The sequence below is a fragment of the Macrotis lagotis genome, chromosome 2 (genome assembly GCF_037893015.1).
Source record: "Macrotis lagotis isolate mMagLag1 chromosome 2, bilby.v1.9.chrom.fasta, whole genome shotgun sequence".
NCBI lineage: Eukaryota > Metazoa > Chordata > Mammalia > Peramelemorphia > Peramelidae > Macrotis > Macrotis lagotis.
In genome coordinates this window covers 107,538,283-107,564,776 of record NC_133659.1, presented here as the reverse complement: position 1 = coordinate 107,564,776, position 26,494 = coordinate 107,538,283, and the positions used below count along the sequence as shown (strand labels likewise).

Genomic DNA, 26,494 nt, shown 5'->3' with positions numbered 1-26,494 from the left:
TGGCCCTTCTGCTGATGTTTCATTCTCATTGACTTGTTCTTCTAGCTGTGCATCATCAGTTCAGTCAATATGCCAGTATTTATTAGGAGTCTCCAAGGTTCCAGACACTGTGACAAGGGAAAAACAGTCCCTGACCATATGGATCATACATTCTATTGGGGGAGACATGATACTTGGACTAAGGCTCCCTTTACCCAGCACAAGATAATGTATAAGCTCAAAACCACATATAATTACCTCAGTGCTTTGTGCAAGAAGAACTGGATTCTAATCACTGCACTGGCCCATTGTAAACCTTTAATAAATGCTTGTTAAGATCTTGGGACCTGACTGTGAAAGCCCAAGAGAAGCTACTGAACTTCTGTGCCTCTATCCTCCCTCTACTTCTACACTATGATAATTGCTCAGTCCCATAATCCTTGCCTTGCTGGAATATTAGGAGGATAACTGAAGAGGTGGAGGGCATGGGAAAAATTGCATCAGGTTTGCAATCTATAAAATACTCTGGTTCACCCTTCAACTGCAATGATGCCTTCAATGGGCTGTTCCTTGATTACTCTATAATCAATTCTCCCTCCCCCCAACTCCCAACTCTTCACAAAAACCATTATAGCTCCCTTTTTTGGTGTTCCATCTCCAAACTGAGCGGGGGAAAGATGATGAATGTCATGGGTTTCTACCTTATAGGGAAAGGGGAATCAGCAGATATTTTAGGTAGAAAATAGTCTCATTCCCAGGATCCCTCTGATTGGTTAAATCTCACCCCACCCACCTCTCCCTTACTATGCAGATATATTTTCCTAGCTCTCCCAGAGTCAAAAAGTTAATCATTGCCCTAGTGAAAGAAGTTTGTGACCAATTAACTGGTGCAATTAGTGTCCAAAAGAGCCACTCCACATCCCCACTTGTTCTTCCCCCCTCTCCTTTTCAAGAAAAGGGAGATTTTTATCTCAACAAGGAAATAAAATGTTTCCTTGATGGGAAATCCCCAAAGGAAAAAAAATTAAGATGAAAAACAATTCTATTTGCTGGTGGCTATTCTTAGCCCTAAGGAAGCCAGGAAAGGCTCTCATATTAAAGAGGGAACCAGTGGACAATGCCAAGAGAACTGTTTACTTCTGTCTGGTATGGGGTCCTCCCTTCTGCTCTCAATTACCAATACCTTGACAATCATTTTCTGTTTATAGGACATCCAATACCAAAGGTAAGCCTGGGCTCCTTCCTCCTTCGCAACATTTTTTTCCCAACAATTTTTCCCTTAATAGTATAGTTCCCATTGTCGAATCTAGACAAAGCCCATGGGAATTTATGTTTTTTTCCTTCTCTGGGATGGGATTTGAAGCTACCGGAAAGGGAGGCGATGGGACTTGAGATGAATTTGAGTTCTTATTCTCCCTTTGGTGTAGTCATGAGTCTCCAATACCATGTACCTAGGCTCTTGAATCAACCATGGAAGAGAAGCTCATAGATATATAAAGCAAGAAGGGATCTTAGAATTCATCTGGGTCAAACTAATCATTTTACAGATTGAGGAAACTGAAACTCAGAGATGTAAGATGACTCTGGAATTGGGCTTCAAATCCAGATTCATTCAGCAAAATCCAGAAGACTTTTCCACTATACCATGGCTGGAGAAAATAGCTTGGTAGTTAGCAACAACAGCAACAACAAGAAGCAGCTCCTCTAAGTTCATTTTACAGATGAGGAATCTGAGACCCAGTGTGATTAAGATTTGCCCAAAGTCACACAAGTTGTTTTGTTTGTTGTTGTCTTTCAGTCATTTTAGTATTATATGACTTCTTGTGAAGTTTGAGGTTTTCTTGGCAGAGATTCTAGACTGGCCTGCCATTTCCTTCTCCAGCTCATTTTGCAGATGAGGAAATCAAGGCAAACAGGGTTGAGTGACTTTCCCAGGTTCCCCCATCTAGCAAGTGTCTGAGGTCAGATCTGAACTCAAGAACTTGTATCTTCCTGACTTCAGGACCAATAATCTAACCACTATACCACTTAGTTGCCCCAAGTCACAAAAAATACTTAGCATTAAAGATAGAAATTGAACCCAGGTCTTCTGACACTGTACAATGATAATTCCTTATCCTGGTCCTATGAAATATTGAACCATTCATTATGAATCAATTAGGTTTTCTCTATGGTAGCTTCCTACTTTGAAATTCTATTTTTCAGTTATTGTGCATTCCTTCCCTCAATCAAGTTTAAGAGAAATAAGTCAAGATCACTTCTTTAAAGTGCTTTGCCTTGGGCTAGGTGTTGTAGGATCAGAAAGGGAAGAAGAGGACCTAAGTGGAGCATAAGACACAACTTAAATCTTTTGGGACCAGAGATTTAAAGCAAGAGATTTCTTTAAAGGTCATATAGTCCAATTTCTACATTTTACTCACAAGAAGTTCCAAAAAATTAAGTAGCTTGCCCAAGATAAATGACAAAGGTAAGATCTGAACCCAGTTCCCTTGCCTCCAGAGTCTACACTCTTTCCATTGTTACCATGCCACCTCCAGAGTTAGGAAGAGAGAAGACATTTCTGCAGATACTTCTTTACTTCCAAAGATCTAGGATTTCATCAAGGTGGGTGCCCCTCAACCAACACAAGCAGCACCTGTCTCAGCTTTGATGACAATCAGTCTTCATGAGTGGCCAAAATGGTTCATCCCTGGTTGCCAATCTGCTGGTGATGAGATTCTGCTCTTTTATCCAGACTGAATTCACAGTTATTCTGACAATGAATTCACAGTCCATCCTGATCTACTTGTAGCCTCAAACTCTACCTAGAAAAGCCCAGAAGCCCAGGTCAATTCCATTCCCAATGTATTAAATGCCTACTATGTGCAAGCCAGAGCAGCTAGATGATGCAGTGGATGGGCCCCTGGGTCTGGAATCAGAATGACCTGAATTCAAATCAGGTCTCAGACACTTACTAATCATGTGACCCTAGGTGAGTCACTTTACCTCATTTGCCTTGGTTTCCTCATCTGGAAAATGTTAAGAAACCCCCCAATAGGGTCATAATGATTCATACATGACTGAACAACAATAACATATGCCAGCCATCATGCTGGGGATATAATTAAGTAAAAAAAAAAGGAACAGATCCCATCCTCAAGGAGTTTAGGTCCTACTAAAGGAAAAAAAATGTATTTACCAATAAGCCAATACAATATATAAATATATATGTGTGTGTATATACATATATATATTATATATGATAAAAACAAAATAATTTTGGGAGGAAACATTAATATTTGAGGCAACCTGGGAAGGACTCTGGTAGAAAATAGGAGGGATTAGAAAGAAGCCAAGAATTCTAAGAAGCAGAGGTGAAAGAGGGAAGGAGACCATTGTAGACATGGGAGACAGTGCCAAGAAAAGGTGTTGGATTTGAAACTCCATATTTGGGCAACAGCAAGTGGTTCAGTCTGCTGGAACAAAGAATACTTGAGGTGGGGAGAGGAATTAGCTGGAAACATAGGTTGGAGCCAGATTTCAAATGCCAAATGTCTTGGAGGAAGTAGGGAGCCATTGAAGCCTCCTGAAGAGGAGATTGACAAGCTATCAGTCTGGAAACTATGTGCAGGATGGTTTGGAGAGGAGAGAAATGTGGAGGCAGAGAGACCAGCTAACTACTGCAGGTGAAAGGTGATGAGTCCTTGGAGTGGAGGAGTAACTGTACCAAGGGAGAGAAGAGGATGAATCTGACAGATATAGATAAGGAAGAATTAAGAGACATTAGAACAAGACTTTTATAGAGGAATATCTGGATAATTCAGGCAGTGGCAGAGTAGATAGAACAGGACTTCAGTTCAAATTCGGCCATAGACACAAACTATGTAACCCTGGGCAAGTCACTTAACCTTGTCAACTTTAGTTTCCTCATCTGAAAAGTGAACTAGAGAAGGAAATAGCAAACTATTCAAGTATCTCAGTCAAGAAAATCCCAAACGAGATCACAAAGAGGTAGACATGACTGAACAAAAATCTGGATAATTAAATAGAAACTCAACATGTTATATAAAGTGATTTGGGATTCCACCCAAAAAATTGTCACAGAAATCTGAAGAATTATTTGTAGCAGTCAATAAACATTTATTAAACACCTACCAGTGCCAGGAAATGTGCTAAGTTCTAATGATACAAATCATAAAAAGTAAGTTAGTACCTGCCCTCAAAGAGCTTCAACTCTAATGAGAGAAGACAGCACATAAAAAGAAGCAGAAAAGGGAGAGGGGCAAGGAATGAAGAGATGATTAGTCTGAGAATCCTCCTTAAGGAAATGTCCTGGGAGGTAATAAATATATCACCACAGAAACAATCCTGCTATCTTCTCAAACCTTCATTCCCCTACTGCAGCAAAGACCTCTAGAACTTTTCTAATTCTTGGAACAATTGTCTTCCAGAGTCTCATATCAGAAGTGAAATCTCAGTAACAGCTGCAATGGCTCTCCTCCTTGCCTGCCTTCTTACTGTCCTCCCTGGTGAGTATGGGGAGACCTATCCCCACCCTCCTGTCCTGGACATATTTTCCTTCCAACTTTAAAAGTGAGCACTTTCTCGAGTATATATGTCAAACACCATGCACTGACCTGTCATACTTTGATCTTCCCCTTGAACCATAAATACCAAGTCTGGAATGGACTTTGCATGTGTAAGAATTAATGGAGGGGGGTGGCTAGGTGGTGCAGTGGATAGAGCACTGTCCTTGGAGTCAGGAGTACCTCCAAATCTGACCTCAGACACTTAATAATTACCTAACCGTGTGGTCTTGGGCAAGCCACTTAACCCTATTGCCTTGAAAAATCTAAAAAAAAAAAATCAATGGAGGCCACAAAGTTTTTTTTAAGGGGGAGAAGGTATGGAAGGGGTGGGAAAGGTGGTAGAACTTCAGAGCAGTGTGGAGAACAGATTCCAGAGGCATCCAGTTCCAAAGCCACTGAGTCTAGTGAAGAGTCTTAGGTGGGAGTTAGGTGACTAGGCTTTTAGGTAGTCAATCCAACAGTGATTCGTTAGGCACCTACTCTATTCCAGGCAACACAAAGACCAAAAATGAAAAAGTCTCAGCTCTCAAGAAAGCAATATTCTATCTATTTCTTGCCTTCTCAAAGGGTAGGGAAGAGGATGGAAGGAGAGTAAAAATAAAATTTAGAAAGCAAAGAAAGGTTTTATGTAGAAAGTGGTATCTGAGTTGATTCTTAAAGAGAGGGAGGAATTCTGAGACAAAGGTTCCAATTCTACCACTTTAACAATCAAGGACAAGTTATTTGCTCTCTATAATTCTCAGTCATCTCATCTGTGAAATGGGGATAACCTACCTTAACAAGCAAACATTGATTTTTCTAAGGATGAAATAAAATAATAAAGAACGAAGTGCTATGAAAGTTAAAACATAATACACCTAAAAAGTATTGGTATTATTTTGTCAAATGCTATTAGTGAATCATTTTGAGTAGACCTAGGTTAGTAGAAGTAGTGAATTATATAACTGCAAAAAATTAGAGCTTGCTTCTTATTCACCTGGAAAATAGGATGGTATCATTCCTGATGGTGACCCCCACAATTAGATTTCACTTTCCATACTCTTCAACATATTCCTCCTTTTTTCTCCCACAGTGGTTTCTATGAAGAGTCCCATATTTGGACCCAAACAGGTGACAGGCGTGCAAGGTGGATCTGTCTCCATACAATGCTTCTACCCATCCACGTCAGTCAATCGGCATGACCGTAAATACTTTTGTCTTCAGAAACCAAAGGGATCCTGTGAAACCATCGTCTCCTCAAATGCTTTTGTCTCAGACAAATATACTGGAAGAGCCAACCTCACCAATTTCCCAGGGAATAGTTCCTTTTTAATACAGATTTCACAGCTGGTGAATGAAGACACTGGGCTCTACAAATGTGGTGTAGGCCTAAATAATCGGGGTCTGTCCTTTGATATCAACTTGGAAGTGGGACAGGGTAAGTACCAAGACTTCTGCCATTGGGGCACAGGACTGGAGGGTCAATTTAGGCTGCAGTAGGATGGATTTAGGTGAAAAACAAATAAAAACTTCCAGAGAACAAAGCATGTAAGACATTGTTATGGCTGTTTTTCTCAGGACAGCTGTGAAATCTCCTAAGAGATCTCTAAAAAAGAAGAGATGGGAATGGATCTGGTATGATCCTGCCTGAATACAAAGGATGGAAAAGATAGTCTTTCTAAATCCCTTTCAAGTCTATGAGATTACTATACAAGTCTATCAGGCCTAAAATAGTTTGACATATTTCTCCTTTTTGCTTCTTCATTGGATATCTCAAGGCTTCTGTCACTGGAACATTAGAGATACATGGGTCTTGTTCTTGTCTTAGGAAGGGAGGCATTATGGAATAAAACATATCTTCTGAGACAGAGGATTTGGCTCTCATACACTGCAGGTATTAACTTCTCAGAGTCCAAGTGAACTCATCTTTTTTCTATCCTGCAAGTTCCAATGAATGAGAACACTTTTTCATCACCTGTTTCACAGGAATATTGTGAACTAAGAGTTTTATAAATCTGAAACCATAGTAAAAATTTGAATTTCCATTCTAGCTGAGTATGGGACTTTGAGGATGGCGCCATTATTTTTACCATTTAAGTTTATCTTTGGTTTAAGATCTTGTATTCCCAGAAGGCCCCTATAGATTTTACATGCTACATATTGCTCATTGTCATTTGTGAGTATCTAATAGGTGATCAAAGAGGCAAATGATAGGATATAGAAAAGGATAACAGTTTAGATTGGAATGGTGGGAGAGAATACTGGGAACATTCCTACCAATGCTCAAATGAAGGGTCTCAAATAGACTGAGGACATTTTAAAGAATCTGAGAGAGTGAGGGAGTTGGAAAAGGTTTTATAGGTAATTCAAAGACAAACTTTACTTATTTTAGAATCTGACTTGGCACCTACCCTTTCTGCAAACTATTTTCTAAGCTGGACCTGGTGTTAGTATGGTTTAGAGTAGGTTATATTATCCCTCCCAACTGGATATTAAACGAATTCATGAGTGACATGAATCTGAGAGGAATGGTTAACATGTTGTTTGATAGGTCACCCCCCCCATAATCTTAATCTAGATAAACTATAATAGATTAAAACTAATAAGAAATTTAATAGTCATAAATGCAATGAAGTTCAAATATCCAAATAGTATAGTGAAAAGCATATTGGGATTGGAATCAGAAGGGCTGGTTTAGAATCTCAGTGCTAGGGGTGGCTAGGTGGCATAGTGGACAAAGCACTGGCCTTGGAGTCAGGAGTACCTGGGTTCAAATCCGGTCTCAGACACTTAATAATTACCTAGCTGTGCGGCCTTGGGCAAGCCACTTAACCCCGTTTGCCTTGCAAAAACCTAAAAAAAAAAAAGAATCTCAGTGCTATCAGTTACTGGAAAGGTGACTTTGGAAAAATCACTTTGCATTTATGACCCTCATGCTCTTTAAATGTAAAATGAGGGGATCAAATTAGTTGTCCTCTTAGGAATCTTCTGCTCTAAATCATGTAGCAGTGACAAAATTGTGGGCAACCTATGAAATACCTTCTATAGTGTGAGAGGATAGCTACATGATTCAGTGGATAGATCCCCAAGTTTGTTGTCAGTCACTTGATGCTTACTAGATATGTGACACCGGGCAAATCAATTAACCTTGATTGCTTCATATCCAGAGTCATCTCTAGTCATCTTGATTCACATCTGGCTACTGGACCCAGATGATTCCAGAGGAGCAAGTGAAGTTGGGACTTAACACAGCACCCCTTCACTCAAATCCAATTCATGAGCTTGTCATTATATTACCTCCCTGAAGTCTTTTTCGAAAAGGACAAATGTAGTCATAGAGTGGTGGGATCAGAGAAGCCAGACTGCTGGAGGTTGAGGGGTGAATGATTGAGGAAAAAGTTGAATTAATAAGTGAAGTTGAATTTTTGTAAAAGATATAGAAATCAATAGTGTGAGATGATAGAAAGATTGGGTCAAAGATTTTTAGGTTAGGCAAATTCTCAGTATGGGTAGCTAGGTGGTACAGAGGACCTGGTCTCAGGAAGACTCATTTTCCTGAATTCAAATCTGGACTTAGACATTTACTAGCTGGGTAACCCTGGTCACATCACTTAACCCTGTTTACCTCAGTTTTCTCATCTCTAAAATGCCCTAGAGAAGGACATATTGAAACACTCCAGTATCTTTCCCCCAAAAAAAATTCCAAATAGGATCAAAAAGAGTTGGACATGACTGAAAAAACAACTGAACTGAAAACCTTGGTATGTTTGTTTGGTTTTTTTGAGGGAACAGTATAGAAAAATAGTCAGTATGTAGGGAGAAACTAGAGTTCCCAATCACTGGAAGTCACTAACTATATGTTTACTGAGAATGTTGTAGAAAGGAGTAATGCTTTGGGAAGAGTTGGACTAGATGACTTCTGAAGTTCTTTCCACCCCTCACATTCTCTTATTCTTTTGAGGAGGTTGGGAGGGGTCAGTTCAGGATTTTCGGTGGGATTTATGCTCTTCTCTTATTTCTCCCTGGGCCCTGCCTTTTCTATCCTGCAGGTTCCAATATCCCTAATAACACTGAGGTCATCATCACTGAAGTAGGTAAGACAGTGTCCATCAAGTGCCCTTTCCTGGAGGAGAATATACAGGACAGGAAATTCTTATGCAAGAAGGATGGTGAGAGCTGTTCACTGGTCATTGATTCTCATGAAAACGTGGGTTCTGACTACACAGGAAGAGTCCGCTTCAGTATCAGTGGCACCACCAGTAAGGCCTTTATGGTCATTATCAGTCAGTTCAAGAGGCAAGATGTTGGGAGTTATATCTGTGGAATTGGGGAGGACAGTGCCACTGGAATCCAGAAGACTGTTAACATAGAGTTGCTGGAGCCTGAACCTGAACTGATCTATGCTGAGCAAAGGGGGTCAGTGACCATGAACTGTGACCTGGGAAGCACAGTGACAAGCATGCCTAAGTTTCTGTGCCGGATGAGGGCAGACAAGACTTGTGACTTGGTCGTCAACAGCTTGAAATTTACAAATAATGCCACTCATGGACGAATCCTGCTTACCCCTACAACTCAACCTGGATCCTTCAGCATCACAATCATGCGAGTGAGAAAAGAGGATGCAGGCTTATACCACTGTGGAGCTCAGATAGATGGTCAACCGTCTGAAGAAGGGCCAATTAGAGCTCTACAGCTCTTTGTCTCTGAAGGTGAGGCAAGGGAGATGAGGCCGAGGGGAAAGAGGTCAGACAACTGATAATTCTCTTCAACCTTCCATGTACCAATGTCTAGACTTTCCAGGGTCCAAGACAAAAAAAATCTTGGTTTCTGTCTTCAGAAAACTTCCAGTCAAGGGTGTCTCCTTCTCTTTTGCCTACTATCCCTGCTTTGTTTCCTCTCCACAAATATCTGAAAAATGGAGAGTCCAAAAGAAGATTTCAGTCTTCCTATTTTATTTCTCCTTTGTAGTTGAGGTAAGAGATTTGGGGGGAAAGGAGGTAAGTCCTTTGCAGAAGCAGACCTTTCTGGATTACATATTATTTCAGTGGTCCTGGTTTTTCCCTGTTCCCAGTGGCAGAAGACATTAAAAGGGTGAATTTGAGAATTCTAAAACCATAGCAGGACCTGATGAAGTCCATCCTGTTTCTCTGTCTACTTCCTAAATTAGCCTGAATATTCTCTCTTGTCCACATGTGTGTAGGGTGGAAGTGATGAGGAAGAATGAGAATGTGGGTGGAGGTGAAGAAAGTAGGTTTACCTTACTTCTATGCTTCTTTTGGGAAGTTGACTGTCTCTGTGGATTAGTCTTAATGTCTTGCACCTCTCCCATTGCACTTCTCAATAATCGTAATAATAATAATAATAATAATAATAATAATAATAATAATATTTTATAGGAAGTCAGAGGTTGAAAACTTGTATCTTATTTTGATGTGACTTTTAAATGCCTCTAAGTCTAGGATAGTTGAGGGAAGGGAAGGAAAAAGCCCAGGTTATTTATCAAGATGGTGGATGCTAGTTTCTCCAAACATTTTGTGAAACTTGAATTGTATTCTCTACTGAGTGGGACTAGAAATGGTTGTTTCAATTCTCATTCTGCCTGGGGGTTGGTAAGGGGAAAACAATTCAGACAGAAGGAGGACACTAGCAGTAAATTAGCTGAGCTCATAGGAAGAAAAGCTCTGGGATGATGCAGGATTATGATTATTCTGAGATATCTCTGACCATCTTTTGTCTGTGCTTTCAGAGACCACTGTCCCCCAGAGTCCTTTACTGGTGAAAGGCCCATCTGGTGGCTCTGTGTCAGTAACCTGCCACTACAACCCCAAAAAGAACAACACTCTGAAGTACTGGTGCAAATGGAAGAGTAGCAGCCATTGCACTAAGCTGATAGATAATTTGGGAAATGTAGAGGATTCCTATGAGGGAAGAGTGGCCCTGTTTGACCAACCAGAAGATGGCACCTTCACTGTTTTATTCAACCAATTGACCCCTCAAGATGCAGGCTTCTACTGGTGTCTCAGCAATGGAGAGCACAACAGGAAGTCTTCCATGAAGATTGAAGTCACTGATGGTAAGAACTGGGTCAAAGACAAGGGGAGAGGTAATATGGAGTTTGTGAACAGGACCTTTCCAGGGACCATTCCACAGGTCCAGACACTAATGCTCAGAATCACACCACACTGACTATTTCTCCTTCCACATATATTTTGACAATCTCCCTACCTTTCCACCCCAAACACAATTCCAGATTAAGGTTTCTTCCCTTCAATTCCATGGCAGATAATAATTCTAGGTAGAGGAAGTGGGTAGGACAATCCAAGTTTCTAGGAAATGTCTTTGTATAAGATACAGTCTTCTTTCACACTTTGAGACTCAACACTCAAGTATCCCCCTAACCTCGTAGAGAACTTCCTTCCTCATTCCTTCTATAAGAATCTTTTCCCCAGTCCCTGTTAATGCCAGTGTCTTCCTCCTGTGGGTAATCTCCATTATATCTTATATATGTCTTGTCTGTCCATAGTTGTTTGTATACTATCTCCCTTGTTAAACTGAGCTCTGTGAGAGCAAGGTCTGGTTGTGTCTTTTGCCCCTTTCTATATATCTCTACTGCTCAACATAGTGCTTGGTATATAGAAGGTGCTTAATAAATGTTTACTGATTGACTGACTAATTGAAGTCATAATTTTACTCAAATAGGCCAACCAGTCCTCTGTACTAACTAAAGATATATGAAAGGGAACAAAATCACATTGATGTCAATGCATCTATCCCATCTGACTCGGAGCTATGGATGACCAGGCAGTCAGTATTAGTGGTGATAAAATACTTGAATTTTGTTATTATTTATATATTGTCTACAGTGTAGTGAGAGGAAGCACAATGTAGTGCCAAGATTGTTAAGCCTGGTGAAGGACCTTGTGCTGGCCCTTACAGGACCAGCCTTGTTAAATCAGAGAAGCTCGCCTCTAGGAAGTTGACCAATAGATAAAGTTTATATGTGAGGGTGGGTGTGGGGTTGGCCATAGCAATTAATGAAAAATATTTATTAAGGTTTAGGGGGGGTTTCCTATTTTATTATTAGCTAAGGAAGCACTCACACTGATGCAATATCTTTAAATTATCAAAGTCATTTTATCTGAACATCTATTATATGTTATATAATTCTCCCCTAACTCTACAACTCATTATGGCTTAGAGGTGACCCTGGAGTTCATTTCATAGGTTGTTCAGGAGAGTACCTCCAATACCCCAATCATGACTAGGTTCAGGGAGGTTGCACACATGACTTGGTTCAATTCTTTTAGTGCCCACTGGAGGTTCTCATAATAGGATTGGAGTGAGGACCAATCACTCGGCCAATGAGAATTTATCGAGCATCTATTATGCGTCATGCACTGTGCTAGACACTAGAGTCATCTGCCCCCAGAGCACATCAAATAGGCTTCCTATTCCTCTTTAGCAAAAGCAAGAGTCTGAGTTCTTATCAAGTTGACCTCCAAAAAACACAAAAATGAAAGAGTTTCAAGCTCTTGAGGAGTTTACATTCTATTGAAATGAAATAACGACTATGAAGACATTTCCTAACCTGAAAGTATACTGATAAATCTAAGCAATCATTAATATAATAGCTAGCCTAGCTCAGGGAATCGGTCAACAAGTGTTCATTAAAGAAGTTATGTTAGGCAAAGTGCTAAACGCTAGGGATAAAAAGAAAGGCAAAAACATAGTCCCTACCCAGAGGGAGCTACATCCTAACAGAAGAGACAATATGCAAATAACTGCATATCTAGGATATTTCCAATGTAAGTAGAAAGTATTCACAGAGAGAAGACATTAACAGTAAGGGGAAGAGGAAGGAGGCTGGAAAATGTCTCCTGTTGAGTGTAAGATTTGAAGGAAGACAATAAAAACTCAGAGAAAGTGGTGAGGGGTCAGGGCGCTCCAGGTATGGATAACTAGTGAAAAGGCAAACAGTCTGGAGATGGAGTGTTGTGTTGCAGGAACAGCAAAAAGGCCTGTGTCATAGGATTACAGAATACATGGAGGGTAGTAAGACTAAGAAGACTGGAAAGATAGAAAGGGCCATGTTGGGAAAGACTTTAAAAACCAAGCAGAGATATTTCTCTTTGATCCTGAAGAGTCATTGGAATTTATTGAGTGGGAGGGTGCAATGGTCAGAGCACTCTTTAGTTCATCACTGTCATGAGCAGTAGGGGCCTTAGGTACTTCCTCTGCATAGACCTCCCATGGACCCTTCTTCTCACCTCTCCATCATCAACTTGGGCCTTCTCCTTTGTTCCCAGATGAGCCACTTTTAAAAGCACCAAAGACTGTCACAGCCCAGCTGGGACAGTCTCTCAACATCTCCTGCCACTTTGCCTGCAAGTTGTATTCCCATGAGAAATACTGGTGCAAATGGAGCAACCAGGGATGTGAGAACCTGCCTACCCAGGAGGAGGGGAGTAGCCAAGCCTTTGTGGACTGCAATAAAAACAGCAAGATCGTTTCTCTTAACTTTAACTCTGTCACAAGAGACCATCAAGGATGGTACTGGTGTGGTGCGAAGAAGGGCCAGAACCACGGACAGACAACCGCAGTCTTTGTATCTGTGGAAGAAGAGGGTAAGCCTTGTGTCGACAGTAGAACCCAGGTTTCCAGACAATGTCCTGAGTTCTAGTCTGGGCCAACTCCTTAGTTCCATTTGACTCCCCTCCCCCCCCCTTTCTCTCTCTGTCTCTCTCTCTGTCTCTCTGCATCTCTCTCTGTGTCTCTGTCTCTGTCTGTGTCTGTGTCTCTGTCTTTCTCTCTGTCTCTGTCTTTGTGTGTCTCTCTCTTTCATGCTGGGTCCTACACGCCCTCTCATTCATTTGCTCATTCCTGTATCCATTCCTTCAGCACTTATGATGCACCAATTACATTCAAGGTACTTTGACAGTTTCTTGACTAGCAGTGTAATGAGAAGAGTACTGGATGTGGAGCCAGAAGCCACGGGTTCAAATCCTACCCTTGGAACATATTACCTGGGTGACACTGGACAAGTCACTTTTCCTATCTAGACTTCTATCTTCTCATCTGTAGAATGAGGAGGCTGGAACAGAGGACTTTTAAGGATGCTTCCAGCCCTTAATCTATGACCCCTGCAAAAACTTTTGGTTAACAATGTAAGATGAGAGTGAAAGTTTCCCATGGGAGCATGGGGGTGGAGGTGGAATGTGCCATTTAAAGTCTGATGTCTCAGGTATGTCAGCTGGGAGACAGTCCTGATATCACACCATGGAGAGGAAAGTTGAGGCTGGCTGACCCAGTCCCTGCTCTTTAACCATGTCTGAGGTGCTCCTGGGGGGCTGTTCTAAGTATGTGCTTATTGCCAAACTACCACCAGAGGGCAGCATTTCCAGGCCTATTCACCCCCTCCAAAGACTGGTTCTACAAGGACTTTTTGATACTTTGAAGGAATTGGCCTCAGTGCGCACATAGAAAAACACTTAAAAGGAGGCTTTGAGGATGATAGTGAAATAAGCCTTAACAGGGAGTGACAGCTTCAAACAAGCTGGAGGGGGCTTTTTATTTCTCTTTGGCTAGACCCCTCCCTTCTCCACCAGATGGGCCCCATGATAGTACTCTGTGGAAAGAGTGAAGGATTTGGGGTCACAGGTCCTGGGTTTGAATGCTGCATCTATCACTTACTCTAGTTGAGAGTTACCTATGCAACTTCTGGGCAAATCACTGAATCCCCCTGGGTCCCAGCTTCCTCATCATCTTCAAGATGAGTGGGGCTGAACTAGGTAGGCTCAGGTCCCTTTGAAGCCTGGAGCTACGATCCCACTATCCCTCTGCTCTGACCTTCACTGTTAACTCCTCAGAGCACTGACTGCAGTACCCCAAGGACCCCGAATAGGTTTCCTGATCCCTGAGACCCAAATGCAATCTCTTCCCAAACTTGAATGTAGTAAATCCTTCCAGGGCTACCCAGAAAGGTGGTGGATTAAGAAGAGAGCACTGCTGGTTATGTGACCTTCAGCTCAATGACTACCCAGCAAACATTTCTTAGCACCTGCTCCCATGTGTCAGGTGCTGTGCTAGGCACTCTGGGTATGCAAGATGAACATTGCTCCTTCAAGAAACTCAAGCTACCTACATGAACCCAAATAAGCATGGTCCAAGGTACAATGTGATGAAAGGCAAATGAGGGATCTCTAGGAGCCAGAAACTCTGAGAAAATTAGAGAAGGGAGTGTTCTTTTAGCCAGAGGGAAATCAGGGAGGGCTTCCAGGGGGAGGGGACACCTAAGTTGGACTCTGAAAATGACTAGCTGGAATAAGCTGAGATGCCAGGGGTGCATGGGTGGATGGTATTGGTTAGCAATCTAGTTTGCCTGGAGCATAGTAGAGTGCCAAAAGATAAGTAAGATGGAACTCAACTTGGAGGGTCTTAATTACCAGACTGAGGAATTTGTATTTTATTCTGTAGGCAATTAGGAACAACTAAAGGTGGACCTAACTTCTATTAGTCTTCCTCCTCATCAGTAAAATGAACAGATTGGATCCTAAATGATTTCTCAGGTCTCTGTCAGCTCTGATCTTCCCATTGGTTTTTTTTTTTAAAGTTGAGAGTATTGATTTTTCTTTTCCTTCTGTGTAACCTATGACCAACTCTGCTCTGCCTCAGTCTCCAGGAAAGACATCGAACCAGCCAATGCTGTGTTAAATGAAGATGCTGTGGAGCCTAAAGTCAGAGCCAAAGAGCCTGAAGTGCCTACAGACTTGGCAAGGTCAGCAAGCTCCTTTTTTTTTTTTTTTTAGGGATAGGTTACTCTGGAGCAGGTCCCAGGTAGGCACCCTGCCCTCTTGAGGGATTCCTCATCTTCCTGACTTGAATATGCAAAAGGTTAAAGCTATACCTATAGTCCTGTTCCTTGCTTTAAAGGATCCTTTTCTGAAAGCCCAGAAACTCTAATTATGTCCCACTTGGTACCCTACCCCTAATTAGGAATTTTTAAAAATAATTTGAACCATTTCAATTCTCAAGTGAAGGTAAGAATTCAGAATGTAGAGATGGCACAACCCCTATTCAAGCCATGCTATCAGAGGAAGTGGACCCAAGAGTGCTCTGGAGTATTGGCTACAGGGATGAGGAAAAAGCACTCATTTTGGATTCTGGAGATCTGGCTTTGATTTCAAGCTATGCCACACCTCTCCAGGCTTCAGTATTCTCTGGAATCCCTAGGAGCCTATTTGGCTCTGATGACCTATTTAATATGCTCTCAAAGTCTCAACAGGCATTGGGAGATACAAGAAGTCTGACCTCCAACCTCTCTTCAGTCACCTTGGAGCACTTCCAATTTCCATTGCTCCTTTCTCCCCATTGCCAGTCCTCCCCCACCCCACCCTCCTACTTGTCTCTCTGCCTTTCTCATTCCAGCACGGAGGAACAGGGAGGAGGTTCTAGTGTTCTGGTCTCTACCCTGGTGCCTGTGGCATTAGTATTAACTGTGGGTGCTGTGGCCCTAGGAGTCATCAAAGTCCGACGAGGGAGGTTCAGCGGTGAGTTCACCCATTTCAGTCCCCAGTATCCTAACACACAAACTTTTCTGTACTAATGGATAGAAAGGATTGAGGAAAGAGAAAAAGATGGACAGATTTCACTTTCTCTCTTTAGTTAGATTAACAAGCACAGGTATCTACCATGGACAGTTCAGATAACTGAAATAGAAAGGTCTGAGGCAGGGGTAATGAATCACATGTGATCTTAAGCCCACAGGTTCCCCACCCCTGCTATGGGGGTAAAAAGAGACTTGGGAGTCCAGGTTCTGCTACTAACTGCATAACTGAACTAGTTATGCCCTTAGTTTGTGCCATACGCCAAATGAACATAAAAATACCTGTCCTCAAAGAATTGTTCTAAGGATCAAAGCACATAATAGATATGAATATACTCTTAAAAGTTATGAAGAACTATAAGTGCCAAGCATTATTGAATTTACTTAATTGAAATGATCAATTACCTGAAAGAGGGCACCTAGCCTAGGAATCAGCAAGATCTGGGATCACATCTTCCCTCAGACACATACATCCCTGGCAAATCTTGTAACCTCTAAGTACCTCAGGTTAGTCTCAAATAATGAAGTCTGCCAGCGTGTATAGGCAAAGAGTGCTTACACTGGTATTTCTTTCTTCTTAATCAATCAACAACGATTTAAACCCTGTGCCAGGCATGTTACTAGGTGCTGGACTTACAGATATAAAACTGAAAACAGTTTTTGCCCTCTGGGCTCTCCTATTCTGCCAGAAGAAACAGCATGTGTATCTGTCAATATTTAGCAATAAATACAAAGTCTCATTTGGAGGAGGATGGGCTATGATCTAAGAGGTTGGGAGATTCTTCCCATGGGGGGTGGCTTGTCAGCTGGGGTTTGAAGTAAGCTAGGGATTTTAAGGCGGATGTGAAGAAGGAGGGCCTTTCAAGTAGGGGCACAGCCCATGAAGAGGGCCAAAGGTGAGAGATAGGAGCAAAAAGGTCAGTTTAGCTGGATCCTCGATACTCAAGATCACAGGTCAGGACCACCTCCTTAAAAAAAGAAATCCCTACTTACAGAGGGGAAAGAGATATAATCATCATGCAAAGATCATTTCTGATCAGCTTTGGAATGCAGCCGGACCCTCACCCCATCCTAGTTCTGGCTGTGGCATAGAATTCCCAGTGTTTAATCTCATTTTCAGTCTCTAAGCGTTTTCGAAGCAGCTAGGTGACCCAGTGGATAGAGTGCTGGACAGAGTCAGGAAGATCTGACCTCAGACTCTTACTAGCTGTGTGACATTGGGCAAGTCACTTAATATCTCTTTGCCTCATTTTATCCAACTGTGAAATGGGGATAATAATAACACTTATAAACCACCCCCCCGGTGATTGTGAGGATATTTGTTAAGTGCTTAGGAAACCCTATCTGTTATTATTCACATTCTCTTCTGCCTCTCCATGTGTAATTCTTCTTCCTTGGACAGATCGAATTTCGATTGGAAGTTACAGAACTGACCTCAGCATGTCAGAATTAGAGAACCCCAGGAAGTTTGGAGCCAATGACAACATGGGGTCTTCTATTCAGGAGTCTACTCTAGAAGGGGAAATCGGTATGACCTTTCATCCAAGGGAGCCTTCAGAAATGTGTGGGGAGGGCAGGGCTGGGAGGGGATTGTGGATTCTGAATCAGAGGACCCAGGTTTGGAATACCAGTTCTGCCACTGAGTATTTGTGCGATGGTGGCCAAGTCACTTAATCTCACTGGACTACCCCCTTTTCCAGCTCTTAGATGGGATGTTTCCAGTTATAAAATGAACTAAGTGATCTTTAAGCTAATTATTTCTGCTCTAAAATATGGCAAGAATATTAGGCTTGGGAAGGGAGCCATTGAGTGGAAGATGGGCCATCTCTCTGGGAATTTCTAACTGCTCCTCTACGCTTCTCACAGAATTCATCACTCAGACTGAGAACCCTGAGGAGATCCAAGAACCTAAGCAAGTCAAAAGGGTAAGGAGGGAGACTGGCAGCTTCACCCCAAGAGGATGAGGGTGTTGTAGTTAGGCATCGGCTATCATCTGCAGTCCTACCTTCAGGGGCTATGAGACACCAGTACAGGGTGAAAACCTCTTCACAGAACATGACAGCTTTATCTTGTGCCTGAGGATGATGGAGTGATGTCGTGTGTGCATGAGAGGGGAGAGGAAGGAAAGGGAGGGGTACCAGGTGGGCTGCATTTACAGTTAGCTCTTCCCTTTTGAGTAGGAGGTAGAAAAAGGCTGTGAAAATGCACCCCAAGAATAGAAATAAAGTGATCAGGTGGTGTCTTTTGTCCCCTGAGTATTGGACCAGATTGGCTATACCATTTAAGGGTGCTGCTCAACACATCTTAAGTGCAGGTAGGTGAGGCTGTTGCCAGTGAAGTGTGATTTGAGGGGCACAGGGAACCCAGTCAGGTGCCACAATGCCTGAAATCATAGATGACTGTAAAAGCTTTGATTAGGCAGTTACTAAGATCCAGACTCAGGATAAGTGCTGGGGGTACAAATAGGAAAGTGAGACAGCCCCTGCCCTTAAGGAACTTAGATTCTACTAAGAGAGATAATATATAGTCTTACCAATAATGTTGCATTCTCTTGGATTAGGTATTTCCCATTCTTGGGTTTCCTATGCAAGAAAAGTACTCTCTGTCTTTCTCTCCCTCCCTCCCTCCTTCTCCCTCTCTCTCCCTCTTCCTGTCTTTTCTCCTCCTCCTCTTTCTCTTCCTCTTTCTTCTCCTTCTTCTCCTTTTCCTTCTTCTTCTCTCTCCCTCTCTCTCTCTCTCTCTCTCCCTCTCCCTCTCTCTCTCTCTCTCTCCCTCTCTCTCCCCTCCCTCCTTCCCTCTCTCTCTCTCTCTCTCTCTCTCTCTCTCTCTCTCTCTCTCCTTTCCTCTCTCTCTCTCTCTCTTTCTCTCTCTCTCTCACATTCTCGGTTGTGCATTCACATCCATCTGTCCATACCTATCCAATCTGGTTAGTACTGAATTTTTTTTCTTACCCCCATTCCCTCTTAGGGGAAGATAAGGGCTAACAGGGGCTGTTCCACTCCATGGATCAAAAGAGGGCAGTGAGAGCAGGGCAGTTATTTTTAGGGGTTTCTATGTTCTGATCATCAGGACAGCCCAGTCTCTCTTCTCTCCCCCACCCCGTCTCTACCCGCAAGGTTAGGGTAGAATGCAACTGCATTGGGCCTAACATGGAGGTCAGGACTCTCCTAGGTAGTGAATGGTTGTGTTGCTCTGTACTTTGGAAGCATGGACAATGACTTCAGTCCTCTTCACTCTGCTCTCCCCTTCATTCTCCCCTACCCACTGATACAAAAAGTGCTGAAACCTGTTGTTTCTCCCACAGTCTTCCAAGGAAGAGGCAGATATGGCCTACACCGCCTTCTTGCTGCAGTCTAATAACATGGCCAGTGAAATTCCCTTGGATGGTCATAGTGATGCCTAGTGATGCCAGTGGATCCCTCCATTTACATCCTGTCTCCTACTACCCTCTCTCTATGACTCAATCACATGCATGACCACCAGGATCACCTTTTCTCAGATCCTATCACTATCCCCAGCACTCCCTCTGTTCCGTGTGGTCTGTACATCTGCCCTCCTTGCCTTCCCCTGACTGCCTGCTCCCTACCTGGGGTTTGTGGCTTAGTGACTCCAGCCTGGGCCTAACTTTCCCTTCTCATCTTTTTCTCTGAGAAGATAGGGGATCCAAAAATTCATCAGTTTAATTTCCATTGAGCCCCCCTTCCCCCCACCCCACACATACATACCTACCCCTCCCATGGCGGTGTAGGGAAGAGGGAATTAAGGAACTTCTCTGCTTTTAGAGGGACTGAGACTTAAATCATTTCTCTGGATGTCTATTCTGAAGAAGTCAGTGGGATCTAAGATCTTTCTGTCACACTATCTTTGTACACTCAGCTGATTAAAGTAACTTTTTCCTGCCTTCTGTGGAGACTTCAATTTATTTCCTAGAAGGAGGTTACTCATCATATGTCAAATCCTAACACCTTTTTTGGACCCCACTACTCACTTCATCTTCCTGTTGGGATTCAGAGAAATCTTAAATATTAGAGCTAGAAAGGACAGGGATAATGCAGCCCACCTACCACATTTCACAGAAAAGGAAACTGAGGTCCAGTGGGGGAAATTCCTTTCCTAATGGACACAAAGCTGAGCTGGGACTAGAAGCTCTAGTTCTTTCCATTCTATCATTGTGGGAAAGGAGAAGGTGAAGGGAGAGAGGCAGATTTCATTTTAGAAAGACTAAAGGAGAAAGTAAGAAGAGAGGTTCTGGACATGCTATAGGGCCTTGTAACAGGATCCTATCTTCCTCTGAGTATGGGACAAAGGAAAGACTCACACATCGCTCTACAGATTAACAGGGTGGGGAAGGGCTAATGATTAGGGTGGAGAATTTTTTTTTTTTTTTTATTTTATTTTTTTTTCAGTGTTCTACAATCACTTCCATATATCTTAGATTTTTTTCCCCTCCCTCCCCCTCCCTTCCCCCCCCTCCCTCCCCCCCTCCCTGAGATGGCATACAATTTTATATAGGTTCTACACATACATTCCTATTAAATACATTTTCACCTTAGTCATGTTGCATAGAAGAATTAAAATGAATGGGAGAAATCATAAAACAAACCAAAACATAATACAAAAGAAAATGATCTGCTTCATTCTGCAATCCAATTCCATAGTTCTTTCTCTGGATGTGGAAGGCATTTTGCCTTAAGAGACCATTGGGAATTTTTTAAGTCCTTGCATTGCAATGAAGTTCTAAGTCTACCAGAAAAATTCCTCACACACTGTGGTTGTTGCTGTGTACAAAGTTCTCCTGGTTCTGCTCCTTTTACTCAGCATCAGTTCATATAAGTCTTTCCAGGCCTCTCTGAAGTCTTCCTGTTCATCATTTCTTATAGCACAATAGTATTCCATTACATTCATATACCACAATTTATTCAGCCATTCCCCAATTGATGGGCATCCCCTTGATTTCCAGTTTTTGGCCACCACAAAGAGTGCTGCTATAAATATTTTTGTACATGTGGGACCCTTTCCCATTTTTATGATCTCTTGGGGATACAGTCCTAGAAGCATATTGCTGGGTCAAAGGGTATGCACATTTTTGTAGCCCTTTGGGCATAGTTCCAAATTGCTCTCCAGAATGGTTGGATCAGCTCACAGCTCCACCAACAATGAATTAGTGTTCCAACTCTCCCACATCTTCTCCAACATTTATCATCTTCCTGTTTTGTCATGTTAGCCAATCTGATAGGTGTGATGTGGTACCTCAGAGTTGTTTTGATTTGCATCTCTCTAATCAATAGTGATTTAGAGCATTTTTTCATATGACTATAGATAGCTTTAATTTCTTCCAGATTGATTAAATCCTTGAACAATAACCATCATCCAAGCAACACCCATGGGTGGAAAGCTGATGCTTCAGTAATTCAAGCTACAAACTGATTAAATGTCATGGTTGTCATTGTTCCAACTGCACTCAAGTTGAGTTCCTCCTCAAGACGCTTCCTCAGGAAAGAGGCCTATTCACTGAATGGGCATTACCTCCCTCTAACTGAGTACCTCGAAACACCTTAGACTAAAAAGTCAAGGTCTCCCTGTGCCATCTCCAGTCGTCTTGATGAATATCTGGTCACTAGACCCAGATGGCTCAGGAGGAGAAAGTGAGACTAGTGACCTGCACAGCTCTCCCTCACTCAAAACAAAGTCAAGTGCAAGTCATGCCATCATTTCTCTGATGTCATGGTCTTCTTCAAAAATGAAGGACAAACACAACAATAATAACATCTTCCCCAGTCAATTAATAAAAAGGAGTTTGGACAGCTAAGTGGTGCAGTAGGTAGAGCACTGGGCTTGGAATCAGAAAGATTCATCTTCACAAGTTTAAATCTCACCTCAGACACTTACTAGTTGGGTGACCTGGTCAAGTCACAACCCTGTTTGCCTCAGTTTCCTCATCTATAATATGAACTGGGGAAGGAAATGGCAAGCCACTTCAGTATCTTTGCCAAGAGAACCTCAAATGGGCCCACGAAGTGTCGTGACTGAAAACAAGCAACAACAAAGTGCCTACTATGTGTCAGGTACTACGATAAGCATTAGAGACACAAAAAGAGGCCAAAAATAGTCCCTACTCTTAAGGAGCTCACTTACATGAACCTTCTAACATGCTACTCCTTCTAGAAGGGCCCTTCTCATTACCCCTACAAATCCCTTTGCTACAGCTCACCTCCCCGTCAGGGCTGATTGGATATAGAGTCTTCATAAGATTTCCAGTTCCCAAGGTCAAGAAAGGAGAAGAACATTCTATTCCTCTCAAAACACAGTCTGGGCCATTACCCACATTGAGCTCAGAGGACTTTGCTTTGTGAACTAATTAAATTGAAATTTAATTGCATTTTATCGAACTAAATGCTTTATGATCACTAAGTCAGTCAAGTCCTTTACATTTACAAATATCTGTTATCAAAACTTTTTTTCCTTTGAGTTTTGGTTTCCTATGGGATAAGTACAGAGCTGGGTTGTTGTGTGTCCTTGGGGGTGGGGAAGAGTTGGTTTATCTTCATTCTACAAGGGCAACTAAAGTCACACAGGTTCAGCAATTTGCCTACAGTTGCACAAGCAGATAATGGTAGAGTCTGGTGTTCTTTCCACTTCAGAGTGCACAGGTACTACCTTTCACATTAACCAATGACTCTCATAGTAAGCAGCTGGCAGCCAGGAGACACAATGGATGGATTGCTGAGCCTGTAGTCACCCTGAATTCAAGAGCTACTTCATATATTTGTGAGAAGCATGACTCTAGTCAAGTCACTTAACCTTTATCTGTCTCAATTTCCTTATCTGTAAAATGGGGACAATTATATCACCTACCTCCCAGAATTATTATAAGGATCAAATGAGACAATATTTGTAAATCACTTAGTAGCACAGAGTCTGGTGCATAGCAGGTTAGTGCCTTATAAAATGGTGCATATTATGAGAGATACAGTGTTTGGGTGGGCCCAGGGATCCTCTTCAACCATGGTAATCCCAAAAACACCAATTTAATCAGCTAACATTTGTTAACTTCCCCCTGTGGATAAGACACTGTGCATAGAAATAGGAGCTAGACCTTCACTTTTATGGGTCTATCATACCTCTTCTACCAATGCAGACTGGCACCTCTGCACTGTGCAGTCTTGGAGACTTTCCTAGGGCAGTGAGAGGTTAAGTGACTTGCCCAGGAAGTATAGTCACATGGCTAGAGTATGCCAGAAACAGAACTTGAACCCTGGTCTTCTTGGCTTCAAGGCTGGCTCTCTATCTACTCCTCTACTCAGGTACTGGGGTTACAAAGACAAGTAATCCTTGCTCTCAAGAACTTAGTGCTTGGATGAGTGGGAGACTATTTGGCTGAAGCTGGGGAGGTCAAATCACTGAATTGAGGAACTCAGGCATATGACCCTGTCCCCAACTAGCCATCCCTGTTTTGTACTAATCACTGGAGATACAGAGAAAAAGGCAAAACAGTCCCTGTCCTCAAGGAGCTTAACATTCTAATGGTGAGGACAATGTATCTGAATCAGGACATATGGGGTATGTCCTGATCATGCTTTGTGCCAGGATCAGCCCTTTGTAAAATGGTGAAATAGATGAAATTTGATCTGTGGTTTCTGCCAGTGAGGAATGAACTCCCTAGTCAGGAGTTTCTCAGAATACCAGGGCATTCAGCCCAATGCTGAGAGATGGCTCAGGTCCTGGCTGCTTCCCTATCTGACAAGTACAAAGGGAACAGACTTCCCTTGGGCCCCTGTGTGGGTAGCTGACTCCATGTAAATAATCCTAGGTAACACTTAGGGTCTCTAGGTTCCAGATCTTTAGTGGAATGTCTCTTCTCCAGAGTGACTGGCTTGAGCCCTGGATTCTTTCCATAATCTATTTTCATCTAGTTGAATTAGAATATATCAGGATAATGAAGAGCCTTGAGATCATGTCATAGAAGGATCAGTAGAAGCAACTGGGCTTCAACTCAAGAGAATACTCATGGGGTCATGAGAGCTATCCTCAAATATCTGAAGGATTGACACATAAAAGAGGTTTGTTCTAGATTGGCCCCAGAAGGCAGAACCAGCAACTAAGTGTGGAAGAGGGTGATTTCGGCTTGATATCAGGAGGGAACTTCCTAATCATGGGAGCTATCCAAAAGTGGAAGGAGCTGCTTCAGAAGATGGTGGGCTCCCCCTCTTTACAGGTGTTCAAGGAGAAGCTGGAAAACCACTTGGTTATGTTATAGTGGGGATTGTTATGGGCAGGGTTGAATTGATAGCTGCTGAGGTCCCTTTGAACCCTTAAATACTGTTATTCTGGGATCCAGTGTGATTTTATCATCTAAATTTCTGATGGTTGCTTCACAGTTGCTGAGGGAGGTGATCATTTAGCTCCTGAACATGTTAGACTTAATGATTGTAATCACACTTGACGACTAACTCTGAGCCCCAGTCCTCTTAAACTTACTCTAACATGCTTGTTTTTCCAAGCATCCATCTCCTACTTCCGTTCTTTGCCACAAACCAGACAAGAGAGTGGTTCCATGATTTTGGAATGGGGGTGGACATGGACATGTACAAAGAACCTCTGCTCCAATCCTGCTCCCGTCCTTCATCATGGTCACTGAGGGATGACTTTTTTTAAACCACAGAATCCCATGAAGACTATCCACTAAGATTCATAGGGCCATACATTTCAAATTGGAAGAGACTTAGGGATCATGTGGTCCAGCTCCCTTCACTTTACAGATAAGAAAAGAGAGACTTACTTACTCAAGATCACACATAGGGAAGTAGTGAAGCCAGGATTCAAACCAAGGTCTTTTGATGCCAAACTCAATTCTCCCACAGCATCATGGTACCACATAGAAGGAATATTCTCTGTCCTCATAGAAGGAAGAAAAGAAAGAAATGTTTATTAAGTGCTTACTGTGTGCCAGGCTCTATGCTAAACATTTGTACAGCAACTACTATGTTATTACCCCCATTTTATAGGCTATTGTGCTAAGTGCTTTTTTACATATATTATCTCATTTGGTCCTCACAACTATGGGAGGTAGGTGTTAATATTAACCCCATCGGAAACTGAGACAAACAGAGGTTTGGGGCTTGCCCAGGGTCACACAGCTAGTAAGTGTTTGAGGCTGGATTTGAATTCATGTTTATCTGACTCTGGGTCCAGTGCTTTATCATTTAGTGGAGAGGATAGTTAAACTGACAGTCATGTATTGTTGGAGAGTTCAAGTAAGTGTTGAGACCATATGACATATTAGTTAGAGAGCTAAATTTGAAGTCAGAAAGACATGGCTTCAAATCCTGCCTGAGACATTTACTATTTGGGTGATGTGACTCTTGGCAAGTCACAATTTCTATTTCCCTCAGTTTCCCAAACTGTAAAATGGGTATAAAAATATCTCACAGGATTGTCTGATGATGATGATGATGAAAACTACAATGATGTATTCCAAGGTGGGGAGAGAGCCTGGCATGATAGAAGAATGCCAACCTCAGAGTCAGGAAGACTTTGACGCATCTCCTTCCTCCATGACCATGGGCAAATCACTTAAGTTTTTATTTTCCCAGTTAACTCTTAAAGACCACAAGTTGCAGATGAATTGATGATCTACATCTGTGGAAGGAGTTTTCCATTTCAAAAGCTCCTAATTTCTATAGAATGTCAAGTGTGGAATTCACAAGAAAAGAAGTAATTGATAGAAATATTACTCTGCCTTCATAGTTAACCAAAATCATATTTGTATAAATAGAATATACCAGTCAAATGGAATGGTCCGGTGACTTTCTAATCTGATTAGATTTCTGGGCTTACTCTCCATAGTTCTCTGGGCCTTGGACTCTGCCCAAATTCAGATGGGCTCTCTTCTCCCCATAGCACTTTGTGCCACTACTGGGATCCATCCAGCCCAGATCCCTTGTATGGACTCCATTTGTCTGTTGCAAAACCTGTCAAGCCTCACCTTTCTTTTTCTGGTTGGCCCCTGGTGTTCTTCTATCTCTTTATCCCTAGTGACTCTTGACCCATTATGTCATCTTTAAGTAGAAGAGAAACAGGAAGATGATGAGTCTTTTAGTTTTACATTATGTTTATTTCCCAATATCTCTTTCCCTTTACCCCAACCTCAGAGTCATCCCTTATAACAAAGAAAAAAAAAGCAACATTTTAGGGCAAAGTTGATCAATGCATTAACCAAGTTCATGAGTATATACAGTGGGATGGGAGTTTTTTTTAAGTATACAATCTTCCCCTCATTCAAAAAGAATAATTCCCTCCAAAATACATGAAGATACACTCCATTCATTAGACCCTCTGAGGTAGCTCCACCCTGGAACTCTCACAC

At 42.2% G+C, this 26,494-nt stretch overlaps 1 protein-coding gene across 1 annotated transcript in view; it reads left to right on the top strand.

The window, feature by feature from the left end:
- The window catches only part of PIGR (polymeric immunoglobulin receptor), a 39,762-nt gene that overhangs the window by 8,449 nt on the left and 4,819 nt on the right, over positions 1-26,494 (top strand). The window contains exons 2-10 of the mRNA XM_074222545.1: positions 4,410-4,487; positions 5,620-5,964; positions 8,576-9,235; positions 10,273-10,599; positions 12,833-13,150; positions 15,198-15,300; positions 15,951-16,072; positions 17,531-17,656; positions 17,995-18,053. Coding sequence (XP_074078646.1) covers positions 4,448-4,487; positions 5,620-5,964; positions 8,576-9,235; positions 10,273-10,599; positions 12,833-13,150; positions 15,198-15,300; positions 15,951-16,072; positions 17,531-17,656; positions 17,995-18,053 — 2,100 coding nt within the window. The 5' untranslated portion in view covers positions 4,410-4,447. The remainder of the gene's footprint in view (positions 1-4,409; positions 4,488-5,619; positions 5,965-8,575; positions 9,236-10,272; positions 10,600-12,832; positions 13,151-15,197; positions 15,301-15,950; positions 16,073-17,530; positions 17,657-17,994; positions 18,054-26,494) is intronic.